The 20,561-nt window shown below is 36.1% G+C and overlaps 3 protein-coding genes across 3 annotated transcripts; 1 reads left to right on the top strand and 2 right to left on the bottom strand.

Moving 5' to 3' along the window:
• Positions 1 to 1,958: 1,958 nt before the first annotated feature.
• On the bottom strand, positions 1,959 to 9,508 carry LOC114715371 (LRR receptor-like serine/threonine-protein kinase FEI 1). The gene is made up of 14 exons (XM_028900214.1): positions 9,361 to 9,508; positions 8,068 to 8,317; positions 7,484 to 7,619; positions 7,278 to 7,349; positions 7,103 to 7,174; positions 6,633 to 6,704; positions 6,457 to 6,528; positions 6,247 to 6,318; positions 5,986 to 6,071; positions 5,125 to 5,292; positions 4,680 to 5,012; positions 3,598 to 3,843; positions 3,372 to 3,505; positions 1,959 to 2,768 (listed from the first exon to the last, which is right to left on the bottom strand). Exons 2-14 carry the CDS (start codon positions 8,162 to 8,164, stop codon positions 2,556 to 2,558), a joined length of 1,773 nt encoding a protein of 590 aa, XP_028756047.1. The 5' UTR covers positions 8,165 to 8,317; positions 9,361 to 9,508; the 3' UTR covers positions 1,959 to 2,555.
• A 3,459-nt stretch (positions 9,509 to 12,967) lies between these two features.
• Positions 12,968 to 15,650, top strand: LOC114715376 (phytochrome-interacting ankyrin-repeat protein 1). Its single transcript, XM_028900218.1, has 3 exons — positions 12,968 to 13,705; positions 14,836 to 15,007; positions 15,121 to 15,650. The coding sequence occupies exons 1-3, from the start codon at positions 13,574 to 13,576 to the stop codon at positions 15,336 to 15,338; spliced, it is 522 nt and encodes a 173-aa protein (XP_028756051.1). The 5' UTR covers positions 12,968 to 13,573; the 3' UTR covers positions 15,339 to 15,650.
• Positions 15,651 to 18,547: 2,897 nt separating this feature from the next.
• On the bottom strand, positions 18,548 to 20,007 carry LOC114715380 (F-box/kelch-repeat protein SKIP25-like). The gene has a single exon (XM_028900221.1). The coding sequence runs from the start codon at positions 19,974 to 19,976 to the stop codon at positions 18,840 to 18,842; it is 1,137 nt and encodes a 378-aa protein (XP_028756054.1). The 5' UTR covers positions 19,977 to 20,007; the 3' UTR covers positions 18,548 to 18,839.
• Between the last annotated feature and the right edge of the window lie 554 nt (positions 20,008 to 20,561).

Here is a 20,561-nt window from a genome sequence, read left to right as displayed (position 1 = left end):
TGAACCCAATATTTTTTTAAAATAAAGTTTGAGTTTTATAAATGAAAAAATCACATTAGTAATAATCTTGATATTAAAAAACCAATCTGGGACAGCAGGTCAAATCAGGGAATTGATAAATGGCTGATCCGGCCTAGAATTTTAGACGAATTAGTCAAAAACATCCGTGTTAAAGTTGAAACAATGTTATTTTGAATTTTTTAAAAAATTATATTTATATTTATATTTCAGTAACTCTATTGTTTGTCAAAACAAACTCTATTTTATTAGTTTACGTATGATTTAAGCACGAATGTTCTGCTAAATTGTGAATTAATACTTCTGTATTTAAATATCACCTTTTTCAAAATTATATATACATATTATTATATATTTTAATTAAATCATATCATTATCACTATCATATTTACCAGCCGCAATACAGTGTTTGGTATTGAATAGGTTGGATGATGCTGGATGAATAGATAACAAGAAATACCAAAGGGGCAGTCCAAGAAAATAATTAAACGTGAGATGTAATATTTATAGGGAAAATTACAAAAAAAGACCGTCGAAATAAAAAAATTACACAGAGATTGGTTTATAAAAATTGTTTTCAAAACCTATACTAATATTATCATAGGTTTTTATTTATAATTTTTCTATTTAGGTGGCTTTTTTTGTTATTTGTCCTAATTTATATGATAAGCTTTGCGAACACTATTTTATTATTTTCCTCTAGCGTCACTGAGGCTATTTCACACCTAGAGATTCCAACATCAAACTCATAAATTCAAATATAACTTTTGACGACGACATTGTCGGCCCTATGACCTCTTAGACTCATAATCATAAATAAATAAATGTGTGTGCAGACACACTAGCGTGTATGTTATGTAAGGGAACTAATAATCAACATTATAATAACAAACCGACGAATTTTAAATAATGCCCCAGTTGTCAAGTTAGGCATACTTTTGATGCGCGTTATACAAAATTAAAAAGGGAAAAAAAAAAAAGAGCAAGAGGGTTGTACACTTGTACTGGTTATGATTTGTGATTTTACACGGACTAAGAAAGTTAGAGAAAATATCCCAAAAAAATAAAAGTAAAGTTAGAGAAACTAACTAATGATATTAATAATACAAAATTAAAAACATATATATTTATATCAAATTACAAATTGACTTATATTGTGAATGGGGAAGAAGTAAATAGAACGAGTTAAAACGTCACACCAAAACCAAAACATAGGGGACAGCTTTGAGAAAAGGGTTGCTATTAATTTCTATTTTTAATTGACACTGCATAAATACACTACTAATGCTGCATTTAATTATTTGGTTTCTACTTTCTACTGTTATTTTTCTTAATTTGTACCTTTTTTTTTTTCTTTTTTTTTTTTTGCTGCTTCATTGTGGAAAGAAGGCTGGAAGCTTTGACATGCATGGTAAAATAAACAGCATCAACATGTCTCCACTTATTATGCACAAGACGCATGAACTTACTAATCATCAACATGTGACAATTTTTATATATATCAAACCAAACTTTACTGAAAGAAAACAAAACCATAGTAAAACAACGCTAATTATTCAAATTAATGATCACAAGAAAGACTGCATATCATTTTGACATCATTGGATGCACTTTGTTCTGACTATGCCATAACTTATACAGCTAAAAGATAGGCTGATTCCTTTTCCAACTCCGTCCGTTCAGAGCACATGTCAATCGAATTCAAAGCACCAGATTCGCTAAAAATGAAATTTGCTTAATGCCAGATCTTGGGGTCACAGCCTAAACTAACACTTTTAGACAACGCATCAGTACGCATCCTTAATTTTTCCATCGAAGATCCTTTTTGCGATCTCAATGACAGGAATCTTAGAAGTGACATGAAGAAGACGTAGGGCTCAACCCCACAACACCTAACAACTCATGGCACATTCTCATTTCAAAGGGCAAAGCCAAAGAGATAACAAAGAATTGGACCATTTTCCGCAAATGTACTAGCTTGTCTATCCAAAACAGTGATAAATAGACTACATGGCGCAATTACAACAGGATGATTAGTTTGAAAAAGAAAACACGAAAAAAAAAATCGAAACAACAGAGAAACGGTCCGCACACGTCCTCATTGGTTGAATTCTTTTGCACAATATATTACAGTAGTGACAAGAATAATTTGAAAGGTGGGTGCCGCTCGATTTATACAAATTCATATACACTTAAATTCAGGAGAACGAATGCTGACTCGGATTTCACATCCTAGCAAGGGCTGAAGTTGGAATTTAAAAAGAGGGAGAAAAAAAATTCAACAAATGGGGATTTCATTCACGAAGACAAGAAAGGTTGACACGTCCGATTAGGACACGAGTTAGACGAACCAGAATTTCCTGTAATAAACGGGTGTGATGAAGGGCATGTCTCAAACTTTCAATCATAAATCTGCTTAAAAGAATGAACGCAATTCAGAGGAAGATGGCCCGGCCCCTTTTGCAGCTTCACTTTATGGCTTCCTTACTTGAAATAATGTCAGTGAATTGGATGCAAACTCAACATGCTATTGGTTTCTACTCGGTGTCGTAAAAATCACTTGGGCATGGGGTCATGACCTCTGATTCAAGCACCTGGACTACTCGATGCATGGTGGGTCGATCCTCTGGACTTGAAGAAACACACTGAATAGCTACAGAGAGCAAGGCATCGAGACTCTCTACTTGCACTCCCTCACATAAGGGATCAACAATCTCTCTTTGCCTATTTTCGGTAACGAGAAAATTCAGCTGTGAAGAAAGCAGAAGTGGCATTAGAATGGCAACTCTTGCTTTGCAATAACATAAGGAGCTACAAACTTGTGCACCCAAACAAGTAACTTCAAGAATTTTACAGTGAGGCATGCATGACGAAAGAAAGAAAGTTGAGTAACAGTGAACAATATTAAAGGCTGTCCAAGTTCTAAAACATACAAAGAGATGCAGATGCCAGCACCAAACAGAAAATTCGTTCAAGTGGGCAATAAATGGAAAAGAATAAAAGCAAGAACAAATTAATATAGGCATAATTATTTTAAAGAGGTGAACTGAGATATATTGTAATTGTAAATCAAAGTGTTTCTGAAAATATCCTCACAATTTGAATTTGGTTACTTGAGATGGAACAAGTTTTCACGGTCAACCCTCTTATTTCTTCAGTTAAAAGCAACAAAATCAACTGAGAACAATGGGATAAAAGCACATAAAGGAAAGAGAAGAAAGACATACATCACATTCAAATTAACAAGTTTATACTTAACAGACATCACATGGTGTGTAGGTCACAACACATAAACGCACCAACAGGGGAAAAAAACGAAGGAACAAAAATCTAAGAGAAAGTGAGTGTCATACCCAACCAACAATATTTAGACCCTTTTCAATGAACGACGCATCTGTTGGACGCTTCCCACTTAGCACTTCAAGTACCAAGACACCAAAACTGTAAACGTCAGTTTTTTCAGTTGCCCTACCACTTTGCATGTACTCTGCCAGAGAAACAGAGGCTTAATTAGAAAACTTAAAGAGTTGATATACAGAATTAATTGTCTAGTGCACATTCATATTTTGCATAGCTCACCGGGGGCTAGATATCCAAATGTTCCAGCAACAATGGTGGTAATATGAGATTCTTCATCCTCCAGAAGTTTGGCAAGCCCAAAATCAGAGACTCGAGCATCCAGGTTGCCATCAAGTAAAATATTGCTTGACTTTATGTCGCGGTGTATGACCCTTGGGGAACAATCATGGTGCAAATAGGCAAGCCCTTTTGCAGCTCCCATGATTATATTCAAGCGTGAATCCCAGTCTAGCTGCTCAGATTTTTCTGCACAACGCATCATAGAATGTCACTCTCCCAAATTATTGCTACTCATTGGCATATTTAAGATCAGCAGTAAGAGAATAACTAATGAAGAATAAGTGGGAAGGTCACAATTATTTAAGAATCAAACAAAAGCACAATGGTGTCAGGTCCCAACTGATATGAATCTTTGAGAGCACAATACCCCGAAAGCTAGCTCCAGAGATTGGAGACGGAGAGTCCGTAGTTAATACAAGCCTTTCCTTAGAATTCCATACTACAATGCGAGACTCAAGTCTCATGCCCTTGGAATTAAGTCACACTATCGCATTTTGTATCAAGCTCCATAATAGAGGGTGAAAGGCAGTGTAAGGCTCTAGACACGAACCTTCCACAGCGTTGTGCCCCAAAATCCAGCTCATGAAGTTGGAGCGCCCAAAATTCAAGTAAGTCCCACATCAGCATCCCATACACCGTATGTGGGATTCATGACCCATACCTTGCAATTGCGTCATAACACTTGCCCCTGTTCTATAAATAATCCCCCCACTGAATTTGAATTTCAAATCCATGAGTGTCTACAGTAAACAGCCTCAGCTGCTATGTACAACAATGTATAATATTACTATAATTTACATGTTTTAATATCAAAAGTTTTAAAAATATATATATATACACATATAGATGATTCCATGTTGTGAGCCTTTGTGACCTAATTTAAAAGTCTTTCCAAGATTTCATTAAGGAAGGGTCAATGATCACCAACACTGTATTCATCACTTGTTAATTTTTAGATGCCCACAGGCGTTCAAATAACACAATATGTGGATAAGAATATACTATTAAAATGAAAATCTTACCATGAAGAACTTCGTCAAGACTTCCACGGGGTAGGTAATCATATATTAACAACTTTGATGTAGGTGAATTGCAATATCCTCTTAAGTTTACTAGATAACGGTGTTTTATGCTTCCAAGAATTTCAAGCTCCCTCTCAAAAAAACGATCAAAACCCTCATTCAACTTAACAATCCTCTTCAAAGCAAATTGATTCCCGTCATCCATTGCAAGCTTGTAAACTGTACCAAATCCCCCACATCCAATTACGTGTTCCTCATTCAAAGTCTCTAGTTTCTTAATGATGTCTTTTGAAGAATATGGTAGATCTCCATGAAACATTACAATTGAAGCTCCTGCCAGACATTTATTCAGAGAATATTAGATCTGAAGTGTTTATGAGGACATAAAACGAAAGTAGCTTAAATATGTCTCTATTTGCATTGCAAAGAAAGCTGAAGAACAAACCTCCACCAACATCCATCGCCAGACTTTTTTGGTCGTTTTTACCAAACTTCTTGTAAAGAAAGCAACCCCAGAAGCACATGAGTGCCACTAAAAGAAGCGCACCAACAGTTGCTGATGCACTGATAAGCAACCGGCCAGAATATTTCTTCTTTCCATTTTGGTTTTGATCTGTTCAGAGTAACGTGATAAAAATGACTTGGTGACCATGACAATCGATCATAAAACATTGCAATAAACAATAAATGGCATGATGCGAAAATTATCCACTCTATTCAGTTGTGTCTCGTAATAAAGCAGAAAAACACGGCGGACCTGGTTGCTTGAGAATTTGGTAAATAACTAAAACAAAAATACACAGCAGATATTGCATAAAGTTTTATAAAATTAAAAAGCAAGCAAATATCTGTTTGCTTTATATAATCAATATTTAATCATTAAATGCTTTATAATTCTCCTAGTACGTGCATTACATGTAGTAATAGAACGGAACTCATGCTCAATGGTACATATACAAAGCCCACCAGCGAGGTATATTCGTGACGAAATTTTGTGTCTGGAGAATCTGAGGTGTTCCTTAATCCAAGGTGTTCCTTAGTTTGGAACATTTCTTTACTGGCTACCTACTTAAGGTCGGAGGAAATACAGAGGGAAAGGCCAATTAGAAAATGCTAAAACCTTAGAAGATAGATTTCTTTCTTTGCCTCTTAGAGGATAGCTTTTTATTTCATCCCCAGCCAACTAGATGTGCACTAAAATTACAACTTCCATTAATATTATTGGAAAAAAAATTAATAAAACAAGAGAAAGGACAAAAAAGAAAGCTAGGCTCTAAGTAACTAATGTAAACATACATAGCCTTACCCAAGGTTGAGGATTGATTTGCAGGTGAACCATCCTTACACATTACATTGATTTGCACTCCACATAAACCACGATTACCAACAAAGCTGCAAGAAAGCATACATATTTGATTCAATATGCAAGAGTGAAAAAATGAGTGTTCCCTAAGTAGTTAGACTCTTCAGTTAGGAAAATCAATAATAATATCCTTGAGGCTTTGTTTATAATATATAACCTAATGAAGCACTGAGCATAATCAGAGAGAGAGAGAGCTTTACTTACGAGTCTACTGTAAAGTTAGCAAGCACACCATCAGACGGTATTGGTCCGACCAGAAAATTGGTTGAAACATTACTTCGAAGTTCAAAGCATCAACCATTACCACAACAACAAGAACATTTAATTTTCCTTTGATAGTAAAATCTACAAAAGATATAAATAAAAAAGAGCAAGGTGGAAAACAATAAAACAAAGAAAACCAAGGCTACTTACAAATTTTTGAGATTATACAATTTCCCAAGTGATGGAGGTATATTCCCACTGAGGGAGTTACTTGATATATCCCTGGAAAATACAGGAATATGATGAATGAATGCGATTTGCCCATCCTTAAAACAACATAAATTGGATGAAATGAACCAGAATCTTCACTAAAATACTGCACTCACAAACTTCTGAGCTGTGATAGGTTTCCTAGTTCATTTGGAATCGCTCCACTAAGGTAATTGCCCTGCAAGAATCTGTACAAGAAAGATTAAAATTATTCTCAACAGGAATCAGTCAGAACCACCAAAAACCTAATATTTCCCATTAGCAACTTGATTTCTAAGAAGTCAAGTTCTATAGAAGGCCAACACAAAAAAATACTATGGCAAATGTCAGTGTGAAATCAACATATCAACATATCAATATAAAATCTCTATCAAGCTGCACTAATCACAAGTCATGAATAACATGGCTCATCCCTCATATTTTGTGTATTGTATACGAAAACGTGTTTAGTTATACCATTAAGGACTGCGTGCTTAGTTATGATGTTAAATCACTTTATCATAATTTCTTCACCTACTAAGTTAATTATATATAATTTCCCAAGTAAGAGAATTGATGTGGAAACAGAACAAAATAAGATGCATACATTCTCTGCAAGTCGGTGCAATTTCCCAATTCAGATGGAATTGTCCCATAGAAATTGTTGTTGTGAAGGGCACTACAGCATACACAGATTATAATTAAATCAGATCCAACATGCAAGCAATAAAGCAACAGAATCAAATGTCTCAGAAGAATTATACATAATCAAAAATACATACAGAATAGTCAAATGCTCTAGCCTCCCAAGGTCAGGTGATATAGATCCACTCAACTTGTGGCGAGCTAAACTCCTAGAATATCACCAATGAAGTAAAGTTAGATATAAGATTAAGAAAAAATTTGTCTGCCACAAAGCACCTCAAATCTGAGAATCACTTACTAATGTAACATGAACTTAGTAAGAAAAGTTATCATGGAAACTCACAGAGTTGTAACTCTTTTGGATTTTGGATCGCACTTCACTCCTCTCCATTTGCATGGGTCAGAATCCTCAGGCCTCCATTGTGACAAGATACCATCTGAGCTAACAACTGCTGCCTTGAAACTGAGAAGCGCCTCACCTAAAGATACCAGTAATATATATTATCAACATGATATACCAAGAGAGAGTCTCCCACCCCAGACTAATTAAATGGTAATTTTAACCAAAACGCTTAAGACAACCATGTATATAAGCAAATGGTAACTTTAAAATGTAGAATTTAAAATATCTTGATTCCAATCAAAAGTATTAACTAGTTAAATAAATTCAGTCAAAAGGAGGGTGATCCAAATACATATGCTATACAACCCCATAAACATTTTTTGATCCTTGGCCATAGCATACGCACAATATATGGAAGTTTTACACATTAAAAATATCTTTTCATACACACATTAAAAGATATCGTTGAAATGTAAAGCTTTTAACTTCCAATAAGATAGTGTGAACAAACTTGTCATAGCTAGCAATTATTGACGCTGGAGTAGCAAACTAAAGAGAGGAGGAAGAAAAACTATGAACATTACCATCGGGACTGATGGCTTCATTTTTCGTGATTACAATACATATCAGCAAAACATTAACAAGCCATGGCCATTGCCATTTCATCAGACAAATGCCCATAGCAAACACTGTTCAAGCATAATACAGATGCTAAATGTCATCTGAGACAGCAATATCCAAAATGCGTTCCTTCACCATGTAGTTATCTAATTGGCAGTGACATTAACAGCTTCCAAAGAAACCAAACTGCCTGAAGCAGCCAAAAAACCTAGCCTGAAACAAAAGCAGAAAAGAATGAATTGGAATAATAATTCATCAAAGGAAAAGCAGTAATAGGGCCAAAAAAAAAAGAACTATAGTTGGCCTTTATGGGCACCTATCAATAGCTTATATGACAGTTATAATACATATCTAACCGGTAGACAACCTCACCAAGAAAGTGGATTCCTAAGTAAATTATCTTTTTTTTTAGTTAGAGTGAAGCACAGGCACAAAATTACGCATGCAAATAAATCTTAAGGCATGTAAGTAAGGTTTGTGTCTTAGCATTTTGCAGCAGAGTTACGGAATTCTGTCTCAAGAGAAATGTTACTTATAAGCCCCTATTTTATCACCAGCTTTTATGCCTGCTAATTTGCAACTGATTTAATTTAAAAATTATGAATTATTTTCTGTAATAAAAATTGCATGTGACAGGAAGAGCAAAAGTAGAGGGAATACGGCGGTGTGAGAACAACATCGCTCATCTCCCAATTTAACCTCACACAGCTTAATCCAACACTGAGAAAAAATTTAAAATTCAATATCACTGTTCTTTCAATACTATCTCCATGAAGACTTAAGAAACTATTGACCAAATAAAACAATACGATAGGCTTTAAGCACCTCTTCAAGTTTTCCATCACATTTCTCACTCCCTACGTGACTGAAGCGGTCAACCGACAAGGAGAATATCTACCATAAACCGGGAAAAAAAAATTCAAAAACAAAGGCAAAACTAAAGCATCATAGATGCCGATGTGAAAGCTGATATCCGAAGACTTATCTAACCACACAGCTGGGAGAAAAAAAGTTACACAGAGAGAGAGAGGAGAAGTATGGGCGCACAAGAGGGAAGCTACAGTGCAGTTGAAAACACACTACAAGAAATTCAGCATTTGAAATCAAACACAAGCAATGCATCAGCTCAATCAGAGCACAGGCAACAAATCCAGCATGGTCAATCGGTCTTAATTGCAAGAATAAAACGAAATCTAGAGCAAACTGAGCAAATGAATCACACCAAACCGATGAAGCAGAGATGAATCCACGCTCACCTGGATTCGATCTAGGATGCAAAAAAAAGTGAGAGAAAAATGCAAGTTGAGCTGGAAGGGAACAACAACAACAACTCCTTTCTTCTCTCTCCAGCTGCCTCTGAGAATTGTGTGATTCCAAAGAGAGTGTGATGTGTTCGGGATGTGTATGTGTGCGTGAATAGATGCTTTTGGAATTAAAAGGGGCATCAGCACAGCCAATGGGAGGGAGGCTGTTTGGCACGTGCGAGCTCAGACTCACGGTACGTGCGACCGACGCCTTCGTTCCAGAACTCATCTCACTCCATTGACGCCTGTCCTTTTGCGACTCACACTAGCGTACTTCCTCTGCTTACTTTTTCGTCTACGGTTCCTCTGTTACAGTTCCATTTTGTTAATTAAAGAGGCAACAAATTTTTTTTTTTTTACCAAAGAAAGAGGACACAAATTAGATCATGTAAGTAATTCATTTTAAATCTTTATAACAACCAATGACTTTATAACTTAGTAGTATCCCACTTTTAAGTTTAATCCTTGTAGTATACCTTTCTAATTAACTCTCTAATTAAAAATTGTTTTTAAACAATGAGTTTGTAAAATTATTTTTTATAAAAAAATAAAAAAGAATTTTGAAAAGGATATGCGTAATTTTTTGTCCGTAGTATTTGTAAGCATCAAATATTAAACTGATTCTGTATAAATTTTTTGGAGGGTTTTGATTGATTGAACGAATAAAAAGGGTATTTGATGGGAAATGGAAATTATGAAACATTAAGAGAATATATGCAAATGACAAAGTGTGCTCCCGAGATAATAGTGGATGGCTGGATGCCCATCCCCGGTGGGTCCCGCCTATATGTCATCTTGTCTGAAAGGTTTGGTCAAAACCACGCTGAGAACCTAGCTTGGAGGGAAGGTCCATTCACTATTGAAATCTCCATTGTGCCCATGACTAAAGGAGGCTGATCAGGGGTAAAACGGTCAAATTGACGGAAGAGCAAATTCATATGTCGTCCATGTTTTTCTTGCCCCCTGTATGATGCATGTGGATGCCCCTCGTATCATTAAGCTAGATAATTAATTTAATAATCTCCGGCCAACAAGATAATTAATTTAATAATATTATAAAAAGAAATTAGATTAGTTATTTGTAGTACATATACATAATCTTTTTAAGGTATCCCTTTAATCATTACCTTCATTAATGAAAATACCTTCCACTGTATGTACTTAACATAAATAGTTTGTTAAAAAAATTACAAAAATTGGAAAATTTAGTTAATTGATGTTTTATGTTTAAACTAAAACAAACTCATCAACTAACTCTTATATTTAAAATAAAAGAGAGTGAGTAGAATAGAGATTAGCTTTATAACTTAATCCTTTTACAAGTCATGAGGAAGAAACTCATTACTAATACCTTCAATCAATAATATAAAAACTCATTTAACTCATATTCTTATTATAAATATAAGATACTACCTCCAGTCCTTAATATAGAGATATCATTTAATTTTTATTTTAGTCTTAAATATAATATCCCAATCTACTCCATATCCAATATTTATGTATTTTTTTTTTAAATAGTCATTCTAATAATGGTAGTTCTAGCTAATTCACCTTATTAGCAAGGATATTTTAGGAAAGACAATACCTATTTATTACAAATAACTAACTTAACTTCTTTTCTTAATCTCCTCAAATTAGCCAATTAGCTCTTATAATTAGGACCGAAGGTAGTATCAATTTATTTTGTCTTTCATGTTTATCTATTTTTTTTCAAGATAGTCCTTATAATAATAGTTGTTCTAGTCAATACACTTAATTAGTAAGAATATTTTAAGAAAGACAACACTTATTTAGTACAAATAAATAACTTAACTAATTTTTTTGATATATTTAAATTAGTCAATTAGCTCTTATGTTGAGAACTGGAGGCAGTATTTGCCAAACTAAATGTAAATATATCAATACCAAAGCTAATATTTGATAAATATTTTGATGTTTTTATTATGAGTAAATAAGAATTAGATGTGACCTCAAATGTTATTATGTTGGTTTAGAATGATATATAAACAATTTTTTAATTGTGATTTATAAAATACGAGATTAATACATAAGAAAAGTCTTTTATAAGCATTTATACATGTGATTTCAAGGGTTTGTATCGTAGTGTCCAAATGTACCACGTCATCAACAAATTGTACCGTTTTCAACAATTTTTATAAACACATCACAATATAATTCTAAAGAGGCTCAAAATTATTTCTCCCCATTCTTCTCATTGGTTGGATTGAAGTCAACTTCCAAATTCAAGTTTCAGTGGCATTTTAGATTTTTTTTTCCCCCATATTACTGTGTTTGTTCCGCGCCTGGCTAAAATATCCATGAAAAAAAGAGCATCTCTTATAAAATCAATATTGATATAAAATATAAAGTTCATGATAAATCATATCATTTATAAGGTATAAATGCTAGTATATTCATTCACCAAAATACATGCAACGTACGGAGAAAAGATGTGTCCGGTAAGAGACTAAGAGCAGCATGAAATAAATTCAAGAGAGATCCGGCATGAAAAATTCAGACTTGATTCCTTCCTTATGTATTTTGTATATTACGTGGGGTACCATTAAATGTTGATTTTGATTATCATCTGGCTTCCTTTTATACCTTTTCTTTTTTCAGAAGAAATTGTGTTGCAGGGAGTAATACTTGAAGAAGAAAAGCAATACTCAACTCTTTCTCTCAACAATTATTATCTTAGATTTTTATCTTTTTTTTTCCAAATTTTGTAGTGTCAAATATTATCAATTAATTTATCGAATATGCACAAAGTAACCATCTTAATTTAAATTTCAAAAAAAATTGCTCCATAGTTTTCTCAATTTCAAAATCTTAATTTTATTTTAAAAATTATCATTTTAATATTTCATATCTTTATTGATTATCTTATATTATTCTATTATCGAAAACAATGATATATGAAATTTGAGTGTTTTTTCTTTTATTGATTTCGGCTTGTATGATATTTTTTGTTGGTATTAATAAAAACACAATACTCACATCAAGTTTGGGTTTTCAATCAGAGTACCACCATATGTTATACAATTTAAACTATTCAAAATCTGATATGAATGATTCAAATTTAAGATTTTTAATATGTAATTTGTTCAATAATAACTTTTTTTAAAAGAAATGTTAACTATGAAATTATTTTTATTTTAAATTATGTATTTATTAAAGCAAAAAAATTAATTAAACTATATAAAAGATTTAAATTCAATTTGAATTATTCAAATTGCTTATTATTGTGATAAGCGTGGAATGTACTTCTCATCAAATTCTTCATATGTATTATATTTTTAAAATATTAATATTTAATACTACTTGGTCATAAACTTGTATGAGAACTTAACATAATATAACTCACTTAATTTAAGTATTTTCGTTTTAAAACTGAGATATCATTAAATCTTGTCATAATCTTAACTTTATCTTAAGTATTTAATTTAATAAAGCATAATCTTGAATAATCACTACTTACCTTGAAATCCAAGGAGTACGTATAAAATACCCTCGGTCCGAGGCATAAAGACCACGTGCCTCTCCAAACAAGGCAAAACACCAGAACAAACTTTCGTTGCGTCTCTCTCTAGCTGGGGTTTCTTTACGCAGTCTGTCTCTCGCTCCTAGGGTTTGATATCGGCAGGACAGTGCATCGGCCTCCTCTATGTTCCCGCCCAGCTCTCTTCTAATTAAATCAGGCTTCATCTAATCCTTTCTATCCTGCTTCGTTTTTCAAAGTCATCTCTGGTTTTTCTTTATATTTTCAATCTACTGTCGCGTATTAGGGTTTCGCATCCATTATGATTATAGGCTTTTTCCCCTGCATCGGTTCTGTTTCTATCTGCCACAATCTTCGTGCTTTTGGTCCTGGTTTGAATCCTTTCGCACCCTATTGTATGGCGAATCACTCCGTTTCCTCTCGCTAATTTCATCGTCCTTTGGTTTTTCTTCTGGGAGTTCTCTTTGTGTTTTGGCAATATTATGTAAATCGGTGGCCCTTGATCTCTCGGGGCTCATTCTTTGTTAAATCCAGATTAACAAGAATAGGAGCTGGCAATTGTTGCGGGCGATTCTTGGTGTTTCGAAATATAATATTAATTTCGAGAGATTTTAATCTTCGTTATCAAATTTCAGCTGTCACTGGTTACTTAGATTGCTGAAAGACATGCCTCAGGAGCAGCCGGGGTCCTATCGAAGGAGCTTGTCAAGAAGGCGCTCCTTGAGGTCTGGGGCAGATACGGATGATAGGGGGTGGACCTCACTTCATGTTTGTGCTCGCAAAGGGGATCTCAAATTGGTAAGTTTACTTCTTGATTCCTTTACGCTACGCCTTAGTACGTTTGAGTCATGCATATTTGGTTGATAATTTTCACGGATATTTCTCTACTCTATATCTGAGTCTAAATTAGCTTGTATGTTTTCCCTCTGATGAATAAACAAATTAACGTGAACCATGGAAGAAGAGAAAAGAGCGCATTCTATATTTATAATTTTAGTGTATGATTATTTTTAAGTGAGAACTAATAACTTCTCTCAAATTTTTTGTTGTTACCATCCTGGTAATTGATGAGTCATATATTGGTCCGACTAAGTGGCATGGATCTTTAATATCATATATATTGCTATTTAAACATCTTCCTATTGACCCCCCCCCCCAAAAAAAAAAACCCAAAAAGAGGAAGAGAGATAAAATCATGTTTCAGTATCATGTATCTGATTTTCTGATAATATGGGGCAAATGGTACACAGAGGACGCAAATATATGACCTGTCAATTATCATGAAAGGAGCAATGAATTTTTTATCTATAAAATCGAACTGGTCATCACTTGAACATACACTCAAATTTTGTTTAGTGTTGGATGGTGCCAGCTACATGGATTGTTGTTAGGCATGTAATTATAATGCGGATGAAAAGCTATTGTGCAAGGTCTCTTCACTGTCTGTTTGTCCGGTAAGGAATAGGGATGGGATTTTAACGAGAAAGAAACCATGTGATTTTAAATTACAAGTTTTTTTTTCTTTTTTTTTTTTAAAACCTTCTTTCTAGATGCTCTTCTGCGTAAATTTTCTTCATGCATGACAGGGAGCATTTGCTTTGTCGTCCTCGTTTTCTGCTGTTATTTTTTAATGCTAGCTTTAATTTGATTATTGTAGTGTAGATAGATTCTCTCCGACTTCCTCTCATCAAAGGTAATTTTGTCTTTTTTCATAGCTGAGTTTCACAAATATGAGCGTATACATTTGTTTCTATGAATTGCTGGGAAACATAATGTTTTTCTCTTGCAGATCATTTGTAATTTTCTCAGTGATGTTATTCTGGATTTCTTGTTCCCTTAAGAGGGTGTAATATTTGTCGCAAAGTGGTTTTCAATTCTGTCACACGCTGTTTGCTTGTTAGGCTTCTACTGACTGCCCTGTTCAACAGGTTAAAAAGCTTATTGACGAAGGAATGGATGTAAATGTTATTGCATGGGGTCCAAAATCAAAAGGCATGACCCCGCTTCATCTTGCTGCTGAAGGTGGCCATCTTGAAGTCATGGATGAATTACTTGAGCGTGGTGCTGACATTGATGCCAGGACTAAGGGTTCTTGTGGCTGTAAGCTAATTCTTGCTCCCTGTGCTGGGCCTCATCACTTTTATTTTTCTGTGGCAAGTATTTGCACTTTGAATTTCCAATTTCTTGTTAACGATTATGTATTTAAACCACAGGGACACCTCTCCACATTGCAGCTAAAGAAAGGAGGAGGGCTGCGGTGAAATTCCTGATAGAGAATGGAGCATTTTTGCCTCCTGATATCAACGATTGCAGATTTAATCCCCCAGTCCATTATTTCCCAGGGCTGGAATGGGCCTATGAGGAATTGAAGCGACTTCATTCTGACAACTCATCATCATCTGGGGAGACCTCTTGCAGCTCAGAAAGCTGAAACATTTTCTTCAGGGGCTTTGGTCGATGCTTGGTCTGTCTGTATTAAATCTATATGGTGTGAACTGATAGAAGACTGAAATAAGCAAACATACCTGCCTATCTGCTGTGTAATGTATTTTACGTTATTGTTGTTTCATTTGACCTTAAAAAACTGACTAACGTATGGTTGTCATGTTTAATGTATGACGATTGTTACTGTATTGGATGCTATATCCCTGCATGGTAACAGCGTGATGTCGTGCGTTGGAATGTGTTCTTTTGACCTCTTCGTTATTGTCTGTTATCTTCATACAATGAAAATGGATTGGTAGCTTTTGAACGTCCTTGTAGAAAATTAGAAGTCTCTTAACCTCCAAAGAAATTAGTTAGCTTTTGAACTTGAACGTCCAAGTAGAGGTGTTTCCATGCCCGGCTTGCTGCTGTTGTGGGTTGTGGGAGGTCCGGTGGCTGCATTTTATTTTATTTTTGTGAAAGGAGAGGAACTTTAGCTCATTATCAGGTTCAGGATGATGGTTTTAATCCAAGGTCAGGACCCAGGAGAATGGCATATTCATCGCCCTTGGCCAATCCAACGTCCTGGATCAGTGGATTGGCGTTTATGGAAGATCCTATCAGTGGTTTCTGACCAGACTCAATTGGAGGTTATGAAGGTCTGGATCGTGAAACAAACCAAATAACAAATCTTCCTTCTTGCCGATGGGGCTTGGAAACTCGATTATCGGCGGAGACGTTATTATTATGAGTTATCTAATCTAGGTTTTGGTATGTTATGAATGATGAGGCCGTTGGTTTGAATCGGCTCCATGGGTTTGCTTCTTACCTTTTCTATTTCTATTGACATTGTAAAGCGATTGACAGATTTAGACGAGCAGAAAATTTGAGGCTCCGTAAGGTCTTTGTATGTCTTTATTGTCGCGCGCGCGTGTGCGCGCACACATTTAGTTTACAAAAGGCAGGAGTTATAAATCATGCAGCTTCAACAAAATCAGTTTCAATACGTAACCTAGAGATTCCTAGAGTGTGGCCGAAGGAGTACCTATGGCCAATTTGGAGCATATCTTTAAGACAACTCCACGCGAGAGATGAATATTAGAGGTCTGGTGCTCCTACCAAACTTGCCTCTATCTCTTTGCATCGGGCGATCTCAAGAGAAATGCCACTTTAAACAACTTGATAGAACAATTTCCAAGTGAAGTAATCATGTCAATGGGAGTTTGATATGCCCAAAAAATTATGTACGCCCAAGTGGAATTTAAGCCTGCCTCTTGTCTCTCGTATTTATTGCAGGCCGTGCCTTTTCCATAGCGGAAGGTCCTTTCTTTCCAAGCTGGACAAGGCAATTGAATGATTTTAAGCTTCCATGTGGGTCGGATGGAAAGCATCATGAACAGAATGATTGTCTCTTCTGACTTGATAACATGGGCCAAGTTTGAATTGTCGGATTCAATTTGATTAGGCCCAAGCTATTGGTGACACGACGGCTAGATTGCCCTAGGAAAAGCTACTATGAACATTGAACATAACCTTTTGGGATATTCACTGACTCTAAAGATTCTACTCAGCCCTGGAGGAGTTTGTTTCTAAACTTGTTTAGCCCAAATTAGGGGTGTTCAAGGCCGGCCCGTCCCGGTCGGCCCGTTCCGGTCTCGGTCTTATTGGGACGGGACGGATCCGTCCTGAAATTTTTCAGGACGGGACAAAAAAGGGACCGGGACGGGACGGGGTCGTCCCGGTCCCGTCCCGGTTCCTTTTTAAAAAAAAAATTAATTTTTTTTAATTTTTTATATAATATCATTTTTTTCATATTTTTTTAAGATTTGAGACTATTGTATGGAACTATGAATATATTTATTTAGAGTTTTTATATTTGTTAATGATTTGAGATTATTGATTATTAGAATTTTTAGCAAGTTTTTATTGTGTTAAAAGCTTTTGTTTAGAGTTTTTAATAACTATTATATGTAATATTTTGAGCTTTTGTTTAAGAGTGCCCAAACAAATAAAAAAGATGTTTTTATAAGATTTAAGCTCAAAAAAATATAATTAAAAAAATTAGATTTTTTTAAAAAAAATTAAAAAAATTAAAAAAAAATTATTTCGGGACGTCCCGGTCCCGTCCCGGATCCGTCCCGTCCCGACCGGGACCGGGACAACCCCGGGACGGGCCGGGACACGGGACAGAAAATCTGTCCCGTTACTGTTCATCGGGACGGGCCTGTCCCGGTCCCGATCCGTCCCGTGAACACCCCTAGCCCAAATAGCCTTCTTGAAAAGGCTGAATAATAGCAACATATTATCTTTGGTTAACATAACATTCGTTCGGTTCCCTCCCTCATGATGTGTTTTTATTTATTTATTATGCCTTTTTTATTTTTCTCTTACTATAAGGCAAAGGATATTCAATAAGGATCTCATATAAGAAAACTAGATACAAATAGGTTCCTGAATTTCATTTAATGTAAATAATCTCTAAGAGATTTAATACTTACAATTTAAACTTTCATATTTATACAAGTCAAATTTTGACATGTGACCATGATAGCACCATCATTCATATACTCCCCCTCCCCCCTTCAAATTTAGCCTCCATTCCTTCAATCGCTAATATGAGCTAAATTAATCCCTAAATGGCCAAATAACAAACAAAATATTATCAAACAGTGTCATTTAATATTAAATTCTGAATAAGAAAATATGAGACATAATTTGTCCGTAACCAGATTATAAGGGGGGAAAACAATTCATTTATTGAAAAGCAAACTTAAAATACGCCATCTATCTCTTATTTTATAAGCAATAACTATCACTACGCCATTGTTTATGATTATAAATAATATTTGTAAGTTGTCTTAACTTTGTGTGACAAATTTATTATTTTTCCCCAGTTAATTATTTGTTTTAATTCTCAATATGTTTATTATCTAGTTTTTCAAACTATCACCTCTCTGTCACAATTCTTGTTATTATAATAATTTTTTATTTTCTTTGTTATACTCTTTTTTTCATAAATAAAGATATTTTTTAAAAAAATTATTTTTTAAACTAATTTTTTAAATTAATTGATAAAATTTAATATTGCTCATGAAAAAAGAAGGAGGAGCAGCAAACTAGTTCAGAGACACGCCATTCTTGTGCATTCTAGATGTAGATAAGTGATAACATCATGGCCCCAAACCTCCAAGGAAAAAAATCTCGAAGACGGAAATATTGAATTGAATTCAACAAGATTCTGTTTGCTGTCATTTCTATCGTAAATGCCAGTTTCCTGATTTTAAGGAAAAGTATTAGGGGGCAATGGCATCTCATTCTCATATCATTTGCCTCCACCTAGCAAAATTCCCCATCGTCCCTTCAATTTTACAAAATGCTCTGACCTTTTTTCACTAATTGACAAATTTTCACTTTCAGCTCCCAACAACCCCACAAACGCTTATAAACCCGAAGGAGATCAAATGGAGGGAAAAAAACAAAAATCCTTTTCAATCAATCTTTGAGCAGGCTATGTATGAGGTGCCGGCATTCTTGGCAGAACATGAACCGCCACAGCTTCAAGTCCCGCCGGCAACTCCACTACCCAGATCCTCGCCGGAGTGGCTGTCACGTCCACCACAGAAATCCCACCACCGGCAACGACACAAACTCTGCGTCCTTCAGCAACCACTTGCTCCGCCCCTCTCAGCCTCTCAGATTTCACAATTTCCTCCCAGTCATCCTTTTGTTCGTCATACTTCCTCAGCGCACCGTCGGCGTCATCGACGCCGTACATTACCGTCTCCGACATAGCTCCCACCGGCCCTCTCCTCCATCCCTTTCGGCATCTCCTGCCGTCCCTCTCGAACAGCCCTTCCTTGGCCGCAGCGTCACCTTTCACATTCACCATGCACAGCTTCCCTCTCCATCCCACGGCATCAATGGCATCTCTGCTAAACCTCCCATGTTTCAGATCTCTCTTCTTCTCCCACTTACCATTATTCGGGTTTCTTGTGAAATCCCATTTCTCCATGGACCGAGCCACGTGAGGGGAGAACTTGGTGCCAATCCCGCTGGCTATGTAGACGGAGCCGTTTGACGCTCCGAGGGCACACCACCGGCGAGGATTGGGGAGAGTTGGGCCAAAGCTCCAATTTTGAGAAATGGGGTCGAAAATCAGTGGGCGAGACAGTGCGGGGTGGAGGTCATAGGTAGAAGCGGCGAGGAGGATGAGTTTTCCGGCTACGGAGATTGACTGTATTGGAAGGTTCCGAGAGAGGAAGGATGGGTGGTGCCGAAGGAGTAGTTGAAGCGGTGGGTCCGGCGGTGGGGGAGGAAGACGCTGCCACGTGGAAGAGATTGGATCAAAGGTGAGGATCTGAACTGAAGTTGAAGGTAACTTGGTGGACTGTGATGATGATAGTGGGGTTGGGTTTGAAGACGACAGAAAGGCATAGAGAGAGAGAAAAGGAGGAAAGGAAGGCGAGTAAAGAAGGCGACGCCATGAGTGGCAAACGGAGAACAAAAGAAAAGGATCTCCGACTAGAGCCAGGCAGATTTGGGCCACTGGTTCAGGAAGACCTGGGATCAGAGGTTGAAGATGCTGCATCAGCTGCTGCTGCTTCTTCTTCTTCTGGCCGATCAGAGAACTCGAAGTGTTGGCCATGATGAAAAATTCTGCAGCTTCTCCAGTAACTTTCAAGTTCAAACATGAAAGCTAGCTTTAGAGATAAGTTTCAAATTTGCGTGGGGGGGTGGGTTCAGGTATACTTACTCTCTGAGGGAAACATTTGATTGGCCGAGACGAAAGCTGCTAAGAAAAGTCGGTTTCAGAATATAATAAAACCATAAAAAAGGTTTGTTTGATTCATAGGAATACGAACAGACACATATAATAAACAGACAAAAAGAAGGAGGAGTGAGTCAGAAGTAAGATATATGGAGTTGCAGAGGAAGATGCTGGGATAGGGACCTCTGAGAGAGGGGGAGGGGGAAGGGGGGGGGGGAGCCGTTTGGTTTATCAACTTCTTTGAATGAAAGATTGTGGTCCTGGAATGGTATTAAATAGGGGACTACTTTTTTGGATAATGAAGTCAAATTTTGTGAGTTTCGCTCACGCAACGCATGAGCACAGGCTGGAGCTTGAAGGGTTCAAGTGGGAAGAATGTTTCACTTTCTGAGATTTTTTTCTGCTTCTGACACAAAACTCGGGGAAACATAAACAGGGGTTGACTAGAGTTAGGATTTCAAA

The sequence above is a fragment of the Neltuma alba genome, unplaced genomic scaffold (genome assembly GCF_004799145.2).
Source record: "Neltuma alba isolate B1F8T4 unplaced genomic scaffold, ASM479914v2 tig00011587_pilon, whole genome shotgun sequence".
Taxonomy (NCBI): Eukaryota; Viridiplantae; Streptophyta; class Magnoliopsida; order Fabales; family Fabaceae; genus Neltuma; species Neltuma alba.
The sequence above is the reverse complement of the archived record's forward strand: the minus strand, read 5'-3'. Positions and strand labels throughout refer to the sequence as shown.